At 36.3% G+C, this 23,767-nt stretch overlaps 1 protein-coding gene and 1 non-coding gene across 2 annotated transcripts; one reads left to right on the top strand and one right to left on the bottom strand.

Annotated features, from left to right (window-relative positions):
* Positions 1–793: 793 nt before the first annotated feature.
* TRNAP-AGG (transfer RNA proline (anticodon AGG)) lies at positions 794–865 on the bottom strand. Its single transcript has one exon. It is a non-coding gene; the product is annotated as a tRNA-Pro (tRNA).
* Positions 866–5,103: 4,238 nt separating this feature from the next.
* CPR143 (cuticular protein RR-2 motif 143) lies at positions 5,104–23,335 on the top strand. Its single transcript, XM_089737984.1, has 3 exons — positions 5,104–5,379; positions 18,266–19,450; positions 22,373–23,335. Exons 2-3 carry the CDS (start codon positions 18,272–18,274, stop codon positions 22,583–22,585), a joined length of 1,392 nt encoding a protein of 463 aa, XP_089594110.1. The 5' UTR covers positions 5,104–5,379; positions 18,266–18,271; the 3' UTR covers positions 22,586–23,335.
* Positions 23,336–23,767: the final 432 nt, after the last annotated feature.

Below are 23,767 nucleotides of genomic sequence, written 5' to 3'. Positions count from 1 at the left end.
AACGCTGTACAAGTATTGTTATATATGAAACAATAATAAATTTTATTAAAAACTTTTTAAGGATTCATTATTAATTTCAATTTTTTTTAAATTTATTATTTCGTTTCTAGATAAAAACGTGGAAGGAAATTAGATAAAAAAAGATCTTCAATACAAATTCTTTAATGATTCAGTTTCTACTATGAACAATGTGGAATGAAAACATTGAATTCACCTTAATCATATTATTAATGTCAGTACATTGCTATGTCAAAAGCTAAGGAGTGTTGTAGATCTACGTTTTACTTACTTACTTTACTTTATAATTTACTTTAAATACTGTGAATGATTTAAAGATATTTTAAACTTTAATTTGTAACAATAATTCAAGTAGCAAAAAATTCAAGCTAATAATTTATCAAAGCGCCATCTATCCGTGACAGTTTGAACGATCGATTAACGTTCTCGAGAAGTTTCAACTTGCCAACAGATGTCGCAAATAACCTATACGTACAAAACTTCTAATCTTCTCCTCTAATCAAAATTCTACTAAACTTAACAAAAATCTGTTTTAAAATGTAACATGTCTATGTACATAGGTACGTATTTTTTTATATAATATTTTAAATTTTTTGCTTATTGTTATATATACTTATACTTGTTTTGTAAAATTATTCCATTATTAAAAGTAAAAATATTACAGACAAGAATATTAATAATTTTAGAAAGAAAACTGTCTGAGCAACGTATGTAATGAATTATTTAGTAAAATCTCAAAAAACAACGCTGGCATTGTCAACCCGGTCAAAAAATTGGGCTCGTCCGGGATTTGAACCCGGGACCTCTCGCACCCTAAGCGAAAATCATACCCCTAGACCAACGAGCCAGATGTTAGTAAGGTACAAATTAAATATCTAATACTTTTTTCTTCAGTTTATTTTGACAAAACAAAATTGACTTTGCCCCTATCCTTAAAAAATGTCCTCGGACACTTCTCATGTCATAAGGCTAGTCTACCTGCATAGATACATCAATACAATAGACACAAATATAGATATAGATAGATAATAGATACAATCAATACAATAACTTGTTTGAAAGAGAATAGGCTATTTATTCATTCCCAAGATAGATGATGTTTTAACACATTTATCTGCTGATGTTTTAAAAGTTTACAGTCTTCGTAGCCTGTAAGATAAGACACCCGATTTACCCGAATCGAACGTTTCCACTATGCCCGTGTTCAAATCACGTAGGCAGTTACCAATTTTTGTACCTTTTTGTACCATTTGTATGAAATTCCTCCGCTTTTTTTTCCCTACCTTTACTGATAGCCTTGAGAGGCTATTTCAGCTTCTCCTTGACGTATAGGTGAGCTAACCGGTATGCTCAAACCGGGAGCGTTGCTAACACTGGCCCTAGCAAGAGCAGTGCTTCACAGAATCTACCACCGGATCGGAAACGCGACCCACTGAAACCCGGCGAGAAACTCAGTGGGCTGTGTCTATGGGTTAATTCACTCGTCGAGCCCTTCGTCGCAAGCGACGGGTTCGGCGAGAACGGTGACCAGTACTTGTGGCATCTAAAAGCACCTTTAATGGATCGGGAGGATCCGTAATGACGTGTTTAAGGCGACGTTGACGCCCTCCTCCTTGATCGATAATCCTCATTGTTGAGGCTCGTGGCCTCATATGACTTTCCTGGGTTAATACACACGGTGGGGTTCCGCGTCCTTCCACGGCAGTGCTTTTGTAAGAGATTTAGTCCTTCTAGGACGTCGAAGCCTTATTTGGGCCCGGCTAATTAACCGCCGCCCGACATTCAGCATTGACTGTTTTACGGTGGAAAGGTCGAACTCCAACACAACCCTTGTTCTCATCCGGGCTTTGGACCGGTATTGGCAGAGTTTCATTCTAATAAAACAGTCAGGACGCTATTATTGGCTCCACCAACAAATGTAATTACGATAATTATTTTAACTAGTGGTCCCCCGGTAGTCTAAATTGGACTATAATTAATTGAAACTATTATACTCAATCACATATATCGCCAAGACTCCACTTTCGATAAATATTAATAAAGACAAACAATATTTAATCTATTCTCAATTTGACCACAGACTATGAAATATATAAGCAATAAGAAAAGTTTGACAATAAAAAAAAACAGTATGCATGCGTGTATGTGTCAAATACATAGTAGTGTGTGTGTAATGTTTTTTTTATTGATTTAATGTATTTTCAATGCATAATTTAAAAAAAAAATTAGCATTCTGCATTCCTTCTCTATGTTCTCTATAAGTGTGGGAAATTTCATACTCCTCCGTCGCCGCAATTTTCGTAAAAAGGGGTACAAAGTTTTTGCTTCACGTATTAATATATAAATTCACGATGGTTCAAAGAAAATTATGTTATCACTCACAGAAAAAATTTAGAATTTCAATACATAAAATTCTATTAGACCAGCTTAAGTTACAGAACAAATTAATAATTGAGTCGTCTATTATCAAAGGTGGCAATCTGTGCATTTAGACCAAAAAAAATTATTGATATGTCAATACAGATTGATTTGAATATAATCGTCTCCTTCAAATAATACGGTTCAAAACCTGCATTAAATAAAGGTTAATACTTAACCTGTTATTTATCTAAGATGTCGTTCAGAAGAGTTTTGTGACTGCCAATGGAATACAAAGTCGATAATTCGTTTTTCTGATTTACCAATAATTGTCCAAAAGTCACATTGCCGGCTTTGATAATAGTCGACTCAATTAGTGATTTTATCAGTGGTTGATCTATACTATAATAATATTATAAAGAGGAAAGATTTGTTTGTTTGTTTGTACTGAATAGAAGCAGTAATGCGTTCCGGTTTGAAGGGTGGGGCAGCCGTTGTAACTATACTGAGACCTTACAACTTATATCTCAAGGTGGGTGGCGCATTTACGTTGTAGATGTCTATGGGCTCCAGTAACCACTTAACACCAGGTGGGCTGTGAGCTCGTCCACCCATCTAAGCAATAAAAAATAAAAATAAAAAGAATAGGCTCCGAAACTACTGAACCGATTTGAAAAATTCTTTCACTGTTTTGAAGCTACACTATTCCCGAGTGACATAGGCTATATATAATCTTTTTTGAAAAAAAAATAGGGCTTCTTACTAAAACTCCAATAATATAACCCAAGATGTAAAAAAATTACCTGAAATATTATTTACATCGCGTGCCCTGCAAAAACTATTGAGGATAGAATAAAATAATGTACTACGACTTTGTAGAACACATTATTATTTACAAAAAGTGTCGAGACAGCATATGTTTAACTATTATAGTTATGCCGCAATAAGTGTTCTTTTATTTAAAAAAATAAAACAACGTCAAATATCGTTGAAATTCTTGTATTCAATAAACCCGTTTTTAAACATATTATAATTTATGATCAAACGTTCTTTTGCCACAACGATCATTATACGTCTATGTAAGCTTCCAAAATAACAATGGATAAAATGTTAAATAACTAATTGCATAATGCCTCGTTAAAACTATTAATGTTAGTTCACATTGTTTGAAACGATAAACATTTACCGCTACCATTGTATCGGTTTACGACTCTTAGTTTAATACTCATAGTAGAAGAGAAATTCGCTGGTAAACAAACAAAGTTGGATCGGCGTATAAATAGAAAGAGATAAAGAGAAAGAGAAAGAAAGAGAGAGAGAGTACCTAACACATAGACACAGCCCATTGAGTTTCTCGCCATGCTTAGGGGGACGACGCATTTGCGTTGCCCCATGTTGCATAGTATTTTACTTGTTAATGATATATATTTTTTTACACTCTTACAAATTTGTGGGCAGCAGCTTGGCTCTGCCCCTGGCATTGCTGAAGTCCATGGGCGACGGCAACCACTCACTCAGGTGGGCCGCGTGCTCGTCAGCCTAAAAGAGCAATAAATAACGTGTATAATAAATAAAACAAAATACGTAAAAAATTTACAATATAAATTTTTGTATTTAAAAAAATCTTTTCCCGTTACAATAGTAGGGGTAATGAACTATTGTTTCCCTAGAAGTGAAATTAAACTCTCGTTGAAGATAACGATCGAGCAACCTCCAACGTCGCTATTGTCTCGACGACCAACGTGAAAGACAACCTGAAGTCGAATCAAAGAGACATTTTTAATTGTATACATAAATAAAAAGGATATTATGTTTCTTTGAATTGTTCACCCCTCGATAACTATATATTAAAAACTTAAATAAGTATGTTTATCAGTATATGGTACTCATAACACAGGAAATCCTAAATTGAAGTCGCATGAGCGTACGTGATGTATTCCCAGTTTTTTTTTTCCTACCTAAGTTGATGATAGCCTTGAGAGACTATTTCAGCGTAAACTTAACATGTAGGTGAGCTCACGGGGCTCAAACCTGACGACGTTGCTAACACGAACCCTAGCAAGAGCAGTGCTTCGCAGAATCTACCACCGGATCGGAAGCGCGACCCACTGAAACCCGGCGAGAAACTCAGTGGGTGTGTCTATGGGTTAATACACTCGTCGAGCCCTTCGTCGCAAGCGACGGGTTCGGCGAAAACGATGACCGGTGCTTGTGGTGCCTAAAAGCACCGTTAGTGGATCGGGAGGATCCGAAATGACGTGTTTTAGGCGACGTCGACTGCTTTCCATTCTGTCCGCAGGATTGGAAATGTTCACAGTGATATGTATTATAATTAAGAGAAAAAAAAACTATCCCAGCGGACCTATAATATTCTTATCGCTAGAGGCCGCCACGTCATTACGGATCCTCCCGATCCATTAACCGTGCCTTTAATTACCTCAAGCACCCGTCACCGTCTTCGCCAAACCCGTCGCTTGCGACGAAGAGCCTGACGAGTAAATTAATCCATAGATACAGCCCACTGAGTTCTCGCCGGATCTTCTCAGTGGGTCGCGTTTCCGATCCGGTGGTAGATTCTGCGAAGCAGCCTTGCTAGGGCCAGTGTTAGCAACACTCCCGGTTTAAGCCCCGTGAACTAACCTACACGTCAAGGAGAAGCTAGCTCTCAAAGCTATCAGCATAGGTAGGGTAAAAAAAAAGGTCGCGGACGCTTCGTTTTGGCGGGAAATTCGTATTTAGAATGTCACTCGCGCCCACCACCGCCCGCTATGGTGAACTCTTAACACTTTATATTGAATAACACAGTCGTGCAACCGGCCAGTCTTAATAAACGCTAGATACTTGTGCAGTAAAAATAAATTAAAAACAAAAAAAAAAACAAGCAAATATGTATTTTATAATATGAATTTACAAGTTGTGTTTTTGAGTGTATAATATTTTTTTTTTGTTTCTTTTCAAATATTTACGTAATATTTTTGTGCGAGTGCGTTTTGTAATATATAGGTGAGTTTTGATTCTCGGATTATATTTGCATTAATTTAAAAATGATTTGTGTGTAATTACGTAACTTATCTTAGAATATGTATGCGTAAATAATTTTTTTAATTCGCATTTGATTTTTTTCATTATGAATATTATTATATTCATTTGGTATTTACTGAGAGCAAATTACGCATAGTCATCCGGTCCCAAATTAAGATTCCCAATGTTATAGGTACCAGAGACTGGCATACATACTTATATACTTTTAAATATATACTGTTAGAGTCGGAATATGGAAATAATGGTAGGCAACACTTGCCACGTGTGAAGTAACAGTTTTCGAATATTGAAATGCTTATTTAAATGTTTAAAACAGATGATTGTCTTCTCTTCAGTCATGACTAGGACTTCTCGTCTACAGAACCCAGTCCCCTCAAATTTAACCGTCCAACATATCCATATCTAGATAATAAACACCCAGACAAAAAACAAATAAACCTGTTCATCGCTCAAATGTTGACCCAATGCAGGAATCAAACCCGCGACCCTTGGCGCACCAGGCAGAGCCACTAACTACTGCGCCAACGTATGACACGTTGCAGTACATAAACACTTGCATATTGTCTACATAAACAAGCTCATGATTCGTTGAATGTTAAATGGCTCCCACACAAAAGCAATGTCATCGCCCAACCCAAGACAGGAGTTTAATATCCAAATTATATTTTACTAAATCCTCGTATTAATGTTTCGCGGCAAAAATCTACAGGATAACGTTAGCCCGTTGAGTTTCTCACCGATTCCGATCCAGCAGTAGATTCATTCGCGAAGCTCTTGAGTTGTTAGGTCTCCTTTGGAGGCGCTCGGGTAGCTGTTAGCAAATCCCACCCCTCCTAGCTGAGCCTTTGCTCGCCCACCTGTCCTGGTGAAACTGAAAAGGCCTCCGGGCCACCAGTAATCCTTCAATCAAAGAAGGATAACGATAGATACTCGTGCGGACGGAAAATCCGCTTGTAACACGGACGCTTATATTTATTAATATGAAAATAGTTCTCCAATATAAGAATTTTATCTACGCGATATATAATTATTATTTATTTTGCCTTAACTGAGAAATTAGTTTGGACCTCATCCGATGTTAAATGTTTATTGAAGGCCTTAGATTACACAGCCTTAGAGACAAGTAATAAGGGTTTCAACTCAAGAAACATATATGAAGTAAAAGAAAATTATTTCGAATCCTATTTAAGGCATAAGTCATTGCCCCTAAGCAGGTACGCGCGCTTAATGATTGAGAATTACACAGGAAAAGTGGAAAACTTGACCAAATAAGACATTAACTTAAGACCTGTTTCTGTCTTACCGGCGTTTTTCATACATTGATGGGAATGTATTCAGAATATGATCTGTCTCTAAGGATATAGTACTGGTGTTTAGGATTCTTGAACGAAGCAGAGTTAAACGCATTCTTCGGGAAAGCTAATATTAGAGAGAGAAAGAGAGAGACAGAGAGTCTTTATTGTACACCAAAAAAATGAACAAACAATGCGATACATTAATTACAAAAAAAGTACCTACAATTGGCGGTCTTATCGCTAAGAGCGATCTTTTCCAGACAACCATAAGGTGAACAAGAATCATTTGGATTCTTGATTGGGTGATTCTTGTGAAGATGACAAATAAAACCCAATCGCCGTGTTATATTTTTGGAGCGCGCAATGTAACGCAATTAAAATATATATTAACTTGTTTTATTTTGCTTAGTAAATAGTGTGCCAGTTAGTACTATCAAAGTATTATTTCCTTCGAACAATCAATTCTAATTAGAACGCGTCAATATCAAAACGTCCACAGAAAACATAAAATTTATTCACGTTAAACTAATCTGCATCTTCAGATATTAATGATTATGGTTCAGTTTCAATTATTCGGTGTGCAGTTTCATTATTCTTATGAATAAACTAAGACCGTGATAGTTGCTATGACCTTCCTTGCTGCCAAATTTGCCTAATTTTGGTCTTGAATTATTTGTGTGTGAAGTCCAGAGAAGGTTTAAAAGGTAAATAAATATGAAAATACTCGGAATGAAATTAAAATAACAATTTTGTTTTCCCTTTGAAGTGTCCCCCGTCCGACGGATTCCTTTTGTTTGTTTTAAGTTTATTTTATACAAAAGCTTAGGCCTTTTAACTATCGATTGAGGCACTACGAAGTATGCCGGGTCAGCTAGTTAGGAATAAAGTTGACGCCACGTCGACTTCAAAAACACTATACCTTCCTACCTACACTACTGTTTACTCATTTACCTGAATCATAATTAAATCCATTAAAGCCGCACCAAACATATTGTAATATGAATACAATTGAATAACTTAAGATAACTACAAGGATTTCTACTTTCAATTAAGCCTAAAAGAATTTGAATTGTAGATTTTGATATAGCGTAAGTGGTCTCCGCAGCTAACTTCGGAACCGCTAGACTCGTCAAAAGTGTCTAAGTGACAAAAGTATTTAAAAGGCAACTTTAAAAATCCATATTATAATCTTAAGCAATTATATATTCTTTGTCGTGTCACTCTTGTCAGAGCGGTCGTGGTCCTCATTCAGTATTATCAAGCAATTAGGAAGCTATAAGTTAACCTTAATTGAAAGGGGGGAATGAATTGGTTAACCTTTTATTGATTGAACATCGTATTTCATTAGAAAAATTGGTACCTGCCTGCGGAATTTGAACAGATGCATCGCTCGATACGAATTAATGGGATCTCTCATCCCTCAGAACACGAGGACTTCGAGTATTTCGATCTCTGTTAAATAAAACGCAAAGTCCGAAAATATTTTTTATAGAAAAAAAGACGGTAGTTTGAACAAAATTCAAAAGTGTTCCAGAGTGTTCGAAGTATTGTAAATAGTATAATGACAGTAAAAAAATACAAGATTAACCCATAAATTTGATCTTAATTGTAGTCATCATTATCCTGCCCTTCTCCCTGTCACCTGGGGTCGGCGCAACATGTTTTCTCCTTCCATACTCCTCTATCATATACAATTTCTTCGTTCACTCCCTTTTTACCCCTTTACCCTTTATAATATTTCACGCAATCCATCCATTTCTTCTTAGGTCTACCTCTATATCCTTCCACATTCATAGTTAGCATTCTCTTACCAACCTCATTTTCATTTCGTCTCATCACATGTCCATACCATCCCAAACGCGCACTTCTCAGCTTCTCTGTCACAGGCGCCACTTTCAGACTTCCTCTAAAATTTTGATTCCGTATTCTATCTATTCTCGTTACTCCACACATCCATCGCAACATTCGCATCTCTGCTGCATGCAATCGCCTTGATTTTAATTGTAGTATCAGACTGATATTCAATTCTGCCTTATGGTAGAGACTACAACCGTTTCTCTCAGCCCTGCACAATACTCGTTCTGATTATTGCAAAACATTATAAACACTTCGTTCGTGACCTTTTGTTTCCAATAATACGTTAATTTGGGATATTTTTTTTACGCGTTTAACCAATTGCAACGTAATTAAGAATCTCTGAGGTTGTTAACGTAATTCCAAGGATGATATGAACGTTACATAGTTTAATTGACATGCTTTTAAAAGCTATGTAAGCATATAAGTTTAGTTTGTGTGTAACATAATCTTTGAACGTCATTATCATCGATTTCAAGACGTATGATTAACTTGAAAATTTGCACACACATCGGTCCGATGTCAGTATAATAATTCCTTCTAATATCTTGATTGATATAAATAGGATTTAAAAAAAGAGATGAAATTAATTTTTAGTTTGCACTAGATGAAACTATAAACGAAAAATATACCTAGAACCATTGCGTTCATCTACAGTGCGCTTACAGAAATCTCTTCTGCAATGTACCTACTATGAAACATTGGAATGAACTTATTCCACGGGTCTTCATGAGCGCTATTACATCTGTTTCTTCAAAAAGGGTTTGTGAATAGTACTCAATAATAGACAGAAGCTCTATTACTAGGGTTGCCAGATTTTTTCAGCCTATAATGGGCAAATGCTTAAATAGGGGAAAAAATACGGGAGTTTTACCTGGGACATTAAAAAACAAAATTATATAGTGACATTCTTTATATGTTTTTTGATATTTCTCCGAGGAGCAAGTCTTTTTAACATATTTATTAAAATCAATACAATTATGCCGCCGGGACATTTTAAACTAAGTATAAAATACGGGACGTCTGGCAACCCTATCTATTAATGTCATTGGTGACGTCCATGACCAACTCTAGCCACTGACCATCAGTTGAGCCGTATCCACATCTGCCTCCTCTTCCTCCCTGAGTCGCATTCCTCGTGTCAGACGCTCATGACCAATCCCCTCCCATCATCCTTCTCTGGATGATGTTTCGCCATCTTCCTCGGTTCTCGGTGGTATGTATGGCATCGTAGACTGTGGTATCCAGAGTGTATATTATATACCTATGCATCTACCTACAAGAGCTATAAAGATATAGATACAAAAATTTAAATATCCCATTTGCTAGTAGGTACACGGCACGATTGCGTAATCGTAATATCGGAACACGAGCCGCTTACATCCGTTTCCAGCAAATCAGAAATAAATTGCTTTCGATCTATATGTATGTGCAATTAAAAACTGTATCATCGCAATAAAGTTTTTGATAAATATATTTTTCGCGTGCACGTAATGGTAATAAAAAAAATGACGCGTAATCATTTACGTAACTTGTATGATCTGAATACGGCCGTTTTGGTTTCACTTAGATATTTGTTATTGTTGAAATGTGGATGTTCATTACATTAGGTACCTAATAATAGATAAACCTTAACCTTTTTTTTCCTACCTATGCTGATAGCCTTGAAAGGCCATATCAGCTTCACCTTGACGTGTAGGTAAGCTTACGGGTCTCAAGCCGGGAGCGTTGCTAACACTGGCCCTAGCAAGAGCAGTGCTTCGCAGAATCTACCACCGGATCGGAAACGCGACCCACTGAGAAGATCCAGCTAGAAACTCAGTGGGCTGTGTCTATGGTTTTTTTTTCCGGGCCGGGGCCGAACCTCCTGCGATTGTCTATGGGTACCTTAACCGATTTACGTCTAAAGTATGTAGCTTAGCGATAAGTCTTCGAGAAATGAAGAGGTAAATCGGTCATGTACATAAATGCTTATGGAACGGCCTGTGATAGATTATGCGAACCACTGCTCTTGCTAGGGCTGGAGTTAGCAAATTCGCTCAGGATTAGTCCGAGAGCTCGTCTACACATTAGCATGAAGCTGGAATAGCCCCTTAGGCTACCAATGAATAGGCAGGGAAAAGTAATGAACCGTCGTCACGTGTGTTCTCCAATGCAAAACCAATTTCTTGCAATGCAATGTTAATGCCATTATCTTACTGGTGGTAGGACGTCTTGTGAGTCTGCACGGGTAGATACCACCACCCTGTCTATATCTGCCGTGAAGCAGTAATGCGTTTCGATTTGAAGAGCGGGGCAGCCGTTGCATTGTTAAAACTGAGACCTTATAACTCTTGTCTCGTTTATATTTACGTAACATTAATATTCTAGATGTCTATGGGCTCCAATCATCATTTAACACCAGATGTGCCCTTAGTTCGTCCACCCATCTAAGCAATAAAACAAAATAGTAGCAACTACTTCCACACATATAAACATCGCTATCTGATTACAGTCACCCCTTTGATCGGCTCGAATTTATGACGTCACACGCAGCGACAGGTTCTCTGTCACACTTTATGATCTCATAAATTCAGTCAATGTATTGGAGTTTTGACGTTACACTAATCCGATATACCATTGTTCTCTTGTTAAAGTCTGAATTCTTCAAATGAACTAAACGCATGCTCTTTTATTAACATGTTGACTTTTAAGGGTTGATTTTTAGGCAGCAGCTTGGCTCTGCCCCTGGCATTGCTGAAGTCCATGGGCGACGGTAACCACTCACCATCAGGTGGGCCGTATGCTCATCTGCCTACAGAGGCAATAAATAAATAAATAAAAAAATAAAAAAAAGGCTCCTTCAGCCGGTTCGTATTATGTCTTTTCGAAGCAAGATTGCTCTTCTTTACAGTGCGTATGAGACCGGATAGGCCTCACAAAAGACCGTTATTAACGTGCCCATAGAAATGTGGATGTAGACTCCTCCTGCATCGAGCGAAAAAACGCGAAAAACGCTTTTTGAACATGAAGATTCTCAACGAGCAAAACGCAAAAGGTCACAAATCTCGAGCCGCAAACCCAGTTTACGTTCACTTTCAAAGGACGAAATAACTTAGTTTCTACATAACTTAAAGCTTAAGTTGAATCACATATTTTAACTGCGTAGCGAATAGGACTGAACATTTATAAACGAATTAAGACAGCAATAAGAAGTCATCTTATTTTTAGTTAGCCAAAAAATGAATTCTGCTTATCGAGATGAAGAACAGTGGATTTATTTCGCTGTTTCCTTTTTATTATTTTATTTATATTACCTTGTGACCGAGTGCACGGCCCACTTGGTCTGGTCACAGTTATTAAGAGTACTAAAGGTCCCGCAGTAGTTGAAATTCGACTATAATTAACTGGGATTGTAAGTTTGTACACTATTATGATTGTATTTTATACTTCTATAATAACAAATTTCGCCAAGGCTACTCTATAAAAAAATATTAATAAAGACAAACAATATTTAATCTATTCTCAATTTGACCACAGACGTCAAGAATAAAAGTTTGAAAATAAATAGTATGCATGCGTGTGTGCGTCAAATACATGGTATGTAGTGTGTGTAATGTTTTCTTTATTGATTAAATGTATCTTTTATGCATTATTTAAAAAAAATATTAGCATTGTGCACTTCTTCTCTATATTCTCTATAAGTGTGGAAAATTTCATACTCCTCCGTCCGCGCAATTTTCGTAAAAAGGGATACAAAGTTTTTGCTTCACGTATTAATATACAGATTATAATTTTTATGGGTTTGTTTTTTAATTAAACAATGTTAAGAATAACATCGTTTAATTAAAGAACTAAGCGTTGAAGAAAAGAAAGAGAGAGAGAATATACATTATCGCAAACCAAAACATAATAATTAATATTATAAAAAAAACAGTCAACAGGCAGTTATAGTTGTAAATTAGTCTTATCGCTAAAAGCGATCTCTTGTAGACAACTGTTTTAATTACAGAAATTCTGAAAAAGATAAAGATAAAGCAGTTATGTCGCGGTGTACTATTAACAATACATTATTAAAGAAAATACATATATACAATAAATAGACATATACAATTTATACATATAAATAAAATAAATATAAATAAATAAAATTGGAGTGTCTGTTTGTAATATTGAAATTGCCTCTTTTTACTACATACATATGAATATATATACGGTACATACACCAAAATAACATTTTTTACAATTTTAGTCTGTCTGTCTGTCTGTTTGTTCCGGCTAAGCTCTGGAACGGCTGGACCTATTTTGACGGGACTTTCACTGACAGGTAGCTAATGATATAAGGAGTAGCTTAGGTTACTTTTTTTAGACTAGCTTCGCCCCGCGGCGTCACCCGCGATACGACAATAACCGCGGGTAACATAACGGGACTTAACTATCAATTATAAAATTTAATGTTTCCGAAGCTAAGCGAGGGCGGGTCGTTAGTCACTAATATAATTGCTGACAATTAGCTTAGTAGTTTAATTTTTTTTTAAATCATTCCACAATAAATTCTTAGCTCGCTCACGTGATTTCCTTTATCCCAAAACGTAAAAAAAAAACTTTGATTCTATTAATTTAAATCAAACTTCTTACTTAACCTTGGTTACTAAGTAAGATATTAATTGAAAATACGCACGCACAAAAGTGCTACCCGAGATATTATATTATCGTGAGAAAACATATAATTATCTTCGTGTGAACAGCTGTAACTTGTGTGTGCATTGTGTTCAAAATTAACGTAAAAAAAACATTAAACTAATTACGAGAAAACCGGTATAATTTAAATGTTTTATGCTTAACTAGCTGACCCGACAGACTTCGTAGTGCCTCAATCGATAAATAAAAGACCTAAACTTTTGTGTAAAATAAACTTAAAACAAACAAAAGTAATCCGTCCGACGGGGGATACATCAGATGAAAAACAAAATTGTTATTTTCATTTAATTAAGAGCATTTTCATATTTATCTACCTTTTAGACCTTTTCTGGGCTTCCACAAATGATTCAGAACCAAAATTAGCCAAATCGGTCCAGCCGCTCTCGAGTTTTAGCGAGACTAACGAACAGCACTTTATAAAAGTGTAAATGACGTTTAAAGATTCCATTACATACGTAAATAACGAGCTAATAAGAGCGTGTTAATATATAATAGAATACTACATTTGGTTTTGGCACAGATGGGCACACCATGACGATTATTCTTCGCCTTGAAACGAAAGGTCGATGCGATTGCGTTCGCCAAAGATAAGCAAAAAGAACACCTTGGCCATGGTCCACAGTATTCAACTATATGTTAATACATGAAGCAAAAACTTTGTACCCCTTTTTACGAAAATTGCCCGGACGGAGGAGTATGAAAATTCCCACACCTACATTACTAAAAAATACATTAAATCAATAAAAAAAACATTACGCACACTACTATATATTTGACACCACACACACACTCTTTGTTTATTCTCAAACTTTTGTTATTGTTTAGTCTGTGGTCGAATTGAGAATAGATTATGTAATATTGTTAGTCTTTATTAATATTTGTCTATAGTGTAATCTTGGCGAAATCTGTGATTATAGAAGTATAATTAATTATCTTTGACAATAGAGCCCTAATAATGTTCGAACTTTTAATTTCAATCATATAAAGTCGAATTTCGACTACTGGGGTACCACTAGTAACAGTAATTTTGCAAAATAGCTATGTAGTTATATGATTTTTGTTAATTATCTCTTTTTAATACTCGATCGGTGTTGCCGTGAGCTGTATGCAGGTACATTTGATATTTGCTAGTGAAAGTGAGAACTCATGGTCGCACGGTCGTTCAGTTGACCCGACTTGAGAACAAGAGTCGCAGTTTGAATACATACTAGAAATACGAAATGCATGATGCGTCTAGCCAATTTACGATTATTAGTATAGTTCTAATCTTAATATTGTAGATAAATAGCATAATATTTATAGTTAATATTTAATATTTTACTGGTGGTAGCCCAGAGGCGGATTATTCGTAAGGCAAACTAGGCACGTGCCTAGGGGCGTGTAGTTACAAGGGGCGCGCGAGCTCAGAATTTTTGAATAACTAAACAAAATAACATATCGACGATTAAGAACTAAATGCTGATTCTGTCGTCCCTCTTGATTTCTTCACAGTTATAGCGTCATATTTCATTCGCGCATTAGCGTAAGTACAAGGGTCTTGGTCTACTAAAGTCTAGGGTTTGATGATACAACGTCACCGTAACTGCAAATACAACTAGTTAAAATTTATAGTATTATGATGGCCGGTACAGGGGCGCCGATAAAGTGATTGCCTAGGGCGCTCTGGACCTTTAATCCGCCACTGTGGTAGCACCTCTTGTGAGTCCGCACGCGAAGCAGTAATACGTTTCGGTTTGAAACTATACTTGAGACCTTACAACTCTTATCTCAAGGTGGGTTGTAGATGTCTATGGGCTCCGGTAACCACTTAACATCAGGTGGGGTTGAGCTCGTCCACTCAACTATGCAATAAAAATAAAAAAGGTTTATTTTAGTGTAACGTTCTTTTGTCAGTTTATTAAAATAAAAGAAATTTACTACAAGTTAAGTTTGACTGACTCGGTGATAGAGTAGTTAGTCTCTGACTGTTGCACCGTGGATCGTGGGTTCGATTCCCAGATCGGGCAAACATTCGTATGACCAACAGATTTGCTCTTTGTCTGGGTGTTTATTATCTATGTATGTATATATTTATAATAAATATGTATATCTATGGCAGTTTCCGCAGGTACCCATAACACAGGGAATAATATTTGGGACTGGATGAGCGTCCGTTTTTTTTTTGCTTAGGTGGATGGACGAGCTCACAGCTCACCTGGTGTTAAGTGGTTACTGGAGCCCATAGACATCTATAACGTAAATGCGCCACCCACCTTGAGATATAAGTTCTAAGGTCTCAAGTATAGTTACAACGGCTACCCCACCCTTCAAACCGAAACGCATTACTGCTTCACGGCAGAAATAGGCAGGGTGGTGGTACCTACCCGCGCGGACTCTCAAGAGGTCCTACTACCCGTATAAAACTACTACTTATACTACTATATGCTCATACTACTACTACTTATATACTTCCTATATAGCCTTTTTATCGTGTCACAAATTAATATAATTACGAGTATTTGAATTTTGTTGTCGAGCGTACCGCGTTAACTCTAATTCCAGTCACTGAATGAAATAATGAATGCATTGTACATTGTGTATGTAAATTAGTTTTATGATTTGTTCATTGTATTATTTTATATTAGCTAGCGCCTGATACATAATTGATTACGTCATGATATCGTGAGCCGATTTCGTGTAACTATACATTTTTAAGTAATAGGAAAAATATTTAATTAAATCTCGGAAGATTGATTTTTGAAGAAAAAAAAAACAAAAATTAAATTTAATAAATTTACTATAGTACAAAAAATGCGAGGTCTATCGAAAAATATGTTCATGCATGTTGAAATAAATTTACTATCAGTTCCGATCAATATAGGAATGTGGTAAAGGAATGCTCTAAAAATACGTAGAGGTATGTGTGAAAGAGGGTATGCAAGAGATGCATGTCTAGGCACATCCTTACGGATCCATCAGATTCACCAACCCTTGCATTAGACGCCTTCAACTCTAACGCTAGGAGCAGGCTTAGGGATCGTACCGTACTCGTGGAACTCGACAAAGAGTTAGCCATGCAACCTAACCCATGCATCAGCCCGCTGAGTTTCTCGCCGGATCTTCTCAACGGGTCGCGATTCCGATCCGGTGGTAGATTCATTCGCGAAGCAGCTGTTCTCGTATTGTTAGGTCTCCTTCGGAGTCCTCCTTCTATCATAGTGAAGCCTCAGTGCCACCAGTAATCTTTCAATCAGAAAAAACACGATTTACGATAGGCCTGAATAATAAACTAAACTTTATCTTCGTTGAGTCTTTGTGGGCTGATTGCTCCTGCTGATTGCTGATTGGGCTCTAGAACCGTGAATACGAAATCACTATAGGTAGTATTCGAAAACGTCAGAAATAATGGCGCGTGGTGTTCAAGGTGGGTGTCGCATTTACGTTGTGGATGTCTATGGGCTCCAGTAACCACTTAACACCAGGTGTGCTGTGAGCTCGTCCACCCATCTAAGCAATAAAAAAAATTGAATAATAATAATAAAGAACGTGAGATTAAACCGTAAAAAATACCTTTAGAATCTAGATAGTTCTGTAAATAGCCGCCGAGTGAATTACAATCGACACAAATCGATCACCCTTATCTATATATTAATACGTGAAGCAAAAACTTTGTATCCCTTTTTACGAAAATTGCGCGGACGGAGGAGTATGAAATTTTCCACACTTATAGAGAATATAGAGAAGAAGTGCACAATGCTAATATTTTTTTTAAATAATGCTTAAAAGATACATTTAATCAATAAAGAAAACATTACACACACTACATACCATATATTTGACGCACACACGCATGCATACTATTTATTGTCAAACTTTTATTCTTGACGTCTGTTGTCAAATTGAGAACAGATTAAATATTGTTTGTCGTCGTTAATATTTTTTATAGTGTAGTCTTGGCGAAATTTGTGATTATAGAAGTTTAAAATACAATCATAATAGTGTACAAACCTATAATTCCAATTAATTATAGTCGAATTTCGACTACTGCGGGACCTCTAGTCACAATAATACTCCAAAAATATTGCAGCAATGAACACGAAGGACGTTAATGTATAAATTTTAATTGAAACACTACAAATCCTGCGTCACATACACTTACTTTCATAAAAGCGAGTGAAAGTTATGCGAAGTTACGAAATTGCCGTTGAATCTTTTTCGCATGGTAATCGTTTGTTATACAACAATTACATCAGCGAAAAGACGTTTAGTAAATAATCTTGTACGAAATGTCAACGAGCTTTCTTTAATTAGGATAATTGAATTTAACAGTGGCACTGCTTGCCCCTGCCTTAAAACTGTAACACGTGAATTCGCGTTGATAAATTAATTACTGGTGGTAGGACCTCTTGTGAGTCCGCACGGATAGGTACCACCGCCCCGCCTATTTCTGCCGTGAAGCAGTAATGCGTTTCGGTTTGAAGGGTGGGGCAGCCGTTGTGACTATACTGAGACCTTAGAACTATATTTCAAGGTGTGTGGCGCATTTACGTTGTAGATGTCTATGGGCTCCAGTAACCACTTCACATCAGGTGGGCTGTGAGCTCGTCCACACAGCTAAGAAATAAAAAAAAAAAAAAAAAAAAAAAAAAAAAAAAAAAAAAAAAAAAAAAAAAAAAAAAAAAAAAAAAAAAAAAAAAAAAAGCAGTATATTGGCAGATTGTTTGATTTTGAAGAGATTGCTGAGAAGCCGCTAGTTTTTTCAGTTTCACTAGAATTATGGTTGCTTTAGTAAGCGACCCGCCCTCGCTTCGCTTCGGAAACTGTAATTTATTATTGATTTCTCCACTGTTTAACGGATGTTATTATACATATAAACCTTCCTCTTCAATCACTCTATCTATTAAAAAACACCGCATCAAAATCGGTTGCGTAGTTTTAAAGATTTAAACATACATAGGGATATAGGGACAGAGAAAGTGACTTTGTTTTATACTGTGTAGTGATACACGAAATTCTCATGTTTTACAATTTTGTTACAGATAAAAATGAACGTCAAAACAACAGCCACAATTGTGTTCGTAGTCCTACAGCTGACTAGTAGTAACCCAGCCAAGAACAACGCCAGACCAGTCTATGAAGTAATTAACGAACAGCGAGAGGAGAAAAAGGTCAACCCTGGTCCGGTCACCTTCGGAAACCCTCTAGCCGGCCACTCGATCCAGAACGCTAAGCTCTACGCTCAAAACCAGCAGGCTATGTTCAACGCCGAACGGGTCAGGCAGCACAAAGCTCAGCTACAGCGATGGACGAAGTCGCCACAACAAGATAGCTACATGAAAGCTTATCACGAGTCACAAGAAAGCCATCAGTTAGCTGTCGAAAAAGAGCAATCCGACTTAAAAACTCCAACTAAAAGACAGGACCGCAAACGCGGCAAAGAAAACAGTCCAACTGAAAAAACAAGAAGCCATCGTTCCCATGGCTCACTAGATTATCAATATGTGCCAAGGTATAAGACTGTTTACGTCTCTCCAGGCGCTACTTACGATCAAGGCGTTACGATCAAACCAAACGGGATTGCGTACGTTGAGACAGATGAAAACAAACTTTATACAGAAGCTGTGCCGAGCAAAACTCAATATGTCCACCCCAAAGACTATAGTCACGCACAAAATTACGAAACATCTGATATAGCAACATTAAACGCATTATTGGAACAGAATCCACAAGATCAACTAACAAATTTCAATGCCATGTTACACGCTAACGAGGACAAAGAACATTTACAAACGCCTGTGGAATTGTTTTTCTATAATAACGCGAATAATGTTTATCACCCAACTAACGGTGGTTATGCAAGCTACGCGCCCAACGCGTATACACAAGAGACTCGTTACAAAGACCACACGCCCATCAAAGAAGACGTAGAAGACATTGAGGACCCCAATAAACACACCACAGTTAAAAACTACGGGGTCCAACCGACAACAAATCTCCCAGACGAAGACAGTACTATACCTTATTACAATAACGCAGGACCGACTACACAGAGAGTAGTGGAAGAGAAACCTAAATATCAAGCCGTGAAATACGAAAAACTATATCCGTTTCAAGACTCAAAAGATAGCGAATCAGGGATTTACATGCACCACAACACCGAGAACCAGGGAGTTCATCGTTTGAATCAAGATGGAGTCGAGGTTTCCGCGTATGACGATGCCGAAGTAAGTATAATCAGAAATCGTAGATCCATTTTAGATACTGAACCGTTTATTCTAAACGATACAGTTAATCGATTTGAATCGAATAAAACTGCAACAAATAAGACTATAGACATTGAGGAACTTTTGCCTGTAGCGGAAGAACTGAAACAGCCAATAAGCTTAAAGCATTTTAAACGGGTTCCGTATGATTTTGTTTCTGAATTAGAAACGCCGACTGATACTGATTATTATGATGACGGCGAAGACGATTACGATTATGAACCGGAATTCGACTATACGAATGACAATCGATCCCCGATTTTCGTATTGCCCAATAAGAACCCAAGTTCGGATCTTACAGCTAGTTTCTCCAATAAACGACACAGTTCGTGGAAGTCACCCCCTTCATACGGTCCCAATTTAAAGGATTTCTCAACTTCTTACGGTGTACCGTATCAAATTTACGACCCAGAGTACGGTGTTCCGAGCTTTGACCCCTCAAAATTCCATTCTCATTCTTATGAGTTCCCTTCAGAATTAAAGGAACCTGTTTACGTTTTAACTGAAACACAACTGAAGAGCCTTATAGGACATCATAATTTGAATGTACAGCATTTCGATTTTTACCAGTGGGGTAAAGAAAAGAGGAAACATCGACCTAGGAAATACAGGAGGCGACCCTATAGCCATGTCCCGAAGAGAATCAAGAAAAATCTTTATAAGCTACACAAAATAGCGGCAGTTTGATAAGTTCTCGATTGAATCGACGCTTGAAAGGCAAACGTGACTAAACGACAATGCGTGAACTTTACAGTAGACTAATTTAAAGTTGAAATGCCTGAAAAAAAATTCTATTTTAACGAATCTAGCTGTAGGATTGAAATGATTTTAATAGAAATATATTTTTTTTGTGCATGTTGCTCTAAGTGAGCGAAGAAATGGTATATGATAGAAGAGTATGGAAGGAGAAAACATGTTGCGCCGACCCCAGGTGACTGGGAGAAGGGCAGGATAATGATGATGAATGAATGATATTTTTTTTGTGCATCGAATATGGTTATTGCCTATCATTTATGTACAAAGCAGTTATTGTCGCTTAGTCACGTTTGCCTTTCAAGCGTTGTTATAATATATACTATTCAATGTGCCTTACATTGCAAAGATTATTCTAGAACTAAAGACCCCATGCTGCTAATAGCTAATAGATTTCAACCACGGCTTTCTCCAAGATCGTGTTAAGAACCGCTATATCTGCTGTATTATAATGATCGATCTTGATCTAACGGTACAGAAGAGTCTTGGCGGAAACGAATAACGACTTATTAGTTTAATCAACGTATTTATTATCTTAACTGATAAGTCCTACAAAATTCCTTTTTATTAAAAATATACCTTAGTGATTTTCTGTAATAGAACTTACGATTAGCTTGTAATTTGTTTGTAAAATAAAAGACGTATCAGAATTCCTTAATTAATTTGTTTATAGCACAATCACAATTTAAAAAAAAGAATATCGACTTCTAAAAAAAATCGGTTAAAAATACCAGAGACGCGGTTATAGATGTTTTTTTTATTATTATTTTTATTGCTTAGATAGGCGAACGAGCTCACAGCCCACCTGGTTGTTAAGTGGTTACTGGAGCCCATATAAATCTACAACGTAAATGCGCCACCCATCTTGAGATATAAGTTCTAAGGTCTCAATATAGTTACAACGGCTGCCCCAACCTTCAAACCGAAACGCATTACTGCTTCACGACAGAAATAGGCGGGGTGGTGGTACCTACCCGTGCGGACTCACAAGAGGTTCTACCACCAGTAAAAAGTTATTAAAACTGTTTTAATGTGAATCAGTAAGTGGTTTCAAAATTTAAATCCGTCCATTGCGTGGTCTCAACCAAATAATCTGCTGTTCTTCACCCCTCCACATCGGTATCGCAGTTCCGAAGCACGACTGGCCAACCAGAGATCTATGATATTAAAAAGTTATCATTTTATCAAATTTTCTAAATTATTATCTTAAAAATTTCTAACGTGACTTTCGGGCGTCGATATAGAACAATTACTCTATATTCCTGGTTGATTATACGAGTATACAAACTCACTTTCACATTTAATTTTATAATATCAGTAATAAAAATAACAAGTACCCACCGAACGAGGCCAATCGTAAAAATCCTGTTCTGTGTGAACAGTTTTGAGAGTTATGCGTAATGGAAAATGCACCAATTTTTCATAGGTATACAGAAATCTTAAATTTTACTGACTTTCGAATGATTTGTTACCATTTGTAATTGAAGTTTGACTGTTTCAAAAACACGTGTGATCGCGCGATTGCGGATCCCCGATTATTTCTTGAGTTCTATAATATGTTAAAACATCAACCCTTTCTGAAGGTTATTAATTTCATACAGGTACCCTATATTTTTGAAGAAAAAATATCCGATATTACCATCCTGAAAAATTCTCAAAATAAAGTCCCGCCAAACCCAGTTCAGCCGTTTCAAAGTCTGTCGTCATTGACTCCCGAATATTGAAACCATATCCACGAAACATAAAACTATTATATCATCGTTAATCACTATTCGTTTATTTTCTGCATTATTATATACTATTTTATATAGATATCGTCGAAAACTAAAAAACATGCTTATACAGTCGTTAACCGAAGTAGAATGAAATCAATTTCATATTTCTTTTTTATGCCGTTGATACTGATCAGGATATTAGAATGAAATCATAAAATTATTGTATTGTCATCGGTCCTTGATACATATGCAAATTTTCAACTTATTCAGACCTCTTAAACCTGTCAAAATGTCGTTAAATCATTCCGTCACACGCCAAGCAACCACAACACGTGACTTGAACTTAGCGATTTACCTACAAACGTCAAAAACAACATGGCCGTGTTTCACAGCACAGTTTTTTTCATAATTCCAGCTCCAGTACGCCGCGAACTATGAATTCGGCTACAGAGTTAGAGATCACCACACAGGCAATTATTACGGTCACCACGAGGCGAAGAAGGATGGTAAGACGAACGGGCATTACCACGTTTTGCTGCCCGACGGCAGGATGCAGAAGGTTAAGTACACCGCAGGCCCTGACGGGTTCCACGCTGACATTAGCTATGACAATATGACGGAACATTAATTAAAATAGTTTACAGTTAGAATACCTACATTAATTGTATTCCAAAGACAAAGATATATGTCCTTTATAGATCAGGAACTTTGTTTTAATCCTCAGTATGTATGTATAATTTCGGTCAGGAAGCTATCTTAAATATTAGCTATTTTAGTCCCAAAAGAGTGATTAATCACACAGCCACTAATTTAATTAAAAATAAAACCTTAATGTCAGAAATTAAGATTTGTAAGCGCAGGGATTTTTGAATAAAGAATTACTTAATTCAGCCTAATTCGTTTAAAATAACTATGATAATACGATGATAAATGGTCGTAGTTCAAAAATGTCTAAAAGACACGAATTTTATACATAAAATTGACAACATTTAAAAATATCCAACTTATTATTATTTTAGAATGTATAATTATTATTAAACGAAAATACCTAAACTGAAATATAAGAACAAAATAAATGTCATATTGACATTTAATTTTAATTCTAATTGAATCCTTTAGAACAATACAATGTAATTCGGAAGATCCTGTTGCTGTGAAATCACTTTAATTGTACAATTTCAAAATGTACATTCATTATAATTTAGCAAAAACCAGTTTTAGCAAAGTGTTATTGTTTATTTATGTCAATACCTAATTTATTTCCGATTTTATGTAAGAATTTATGTAGATAAATTGTTAAGTTAGTTTTAAGGTTGTAAAATGAAACAAAAAAAACATCAATTATTTATTTAAAAACAAATACATTTCTTGCCCTTGATTTGATTTTATTTACTCACACATAATTTACGAGTGAGGAGATCGTTTCCGTCGAACCACCGACAGACCGAAAGGGGTTTAGCGAATGACGCCAAACTTTTAATGTAATGGTGATATTATTTTTTGAAATCTGCTGTAAAAAGAACCGATTAATTTTATAATCGTTTCTCAGAATTCTCACTTCTAACTTCACTCGTTCATATTGAAAACTTTTCTTTCACAAACCATAATCAAATTTTATTACGTTTTCTAATAAAACCTAACAACGATTTATAAGTTAACAACGTTTATTTATTCAGAAAAAATAAAACTTGAGTCATTTTGTGTTCTACACGAACACACGCTTATCTGTGGTTAGGTTTGTAATGGCGCGAAATCTACTGTCAGCTGAATTTATACATTATGACCGATCATGGCACACAATTTGGATATT

This window comes from Bombyx mandarina, chromosome 24 (assembly GCF_030267445.1).
Source record: "Bombyx mandarina strain Sakado chromosome 24, ASM3026744v2".
In the NCBI taxonomy this organism is placed as follows: domain Eukaryota; kingdom Metazoa; phylum Arthropoda; class Insecta; order Lepidoptera; family Bombycidae; genus Bombyx; species Bombyx mandarina.
The sequence above is the reverse complement of the archived record's forward strand: the minus strand, read 5'-3'. Positions and strand labels throughout refer to the sequence as shown.

Bases quoted from the DNA above. Each gene is read 5' to 3' on its own strand.
- CPR143 (XM_089737984.1), top strand. From the start codon at position 18,272: ATGAACGTCAAAACAACAGCCACAATTGTGTTCGTAGTCCTACAGCTG. The intron at 19,451-22,372 runs GTAAGTATAATC...TCATAATTCCAG, and splicing joins CCGCGTATGACGATGCCGAA to CTCCAGTACGCCGCGAACTA.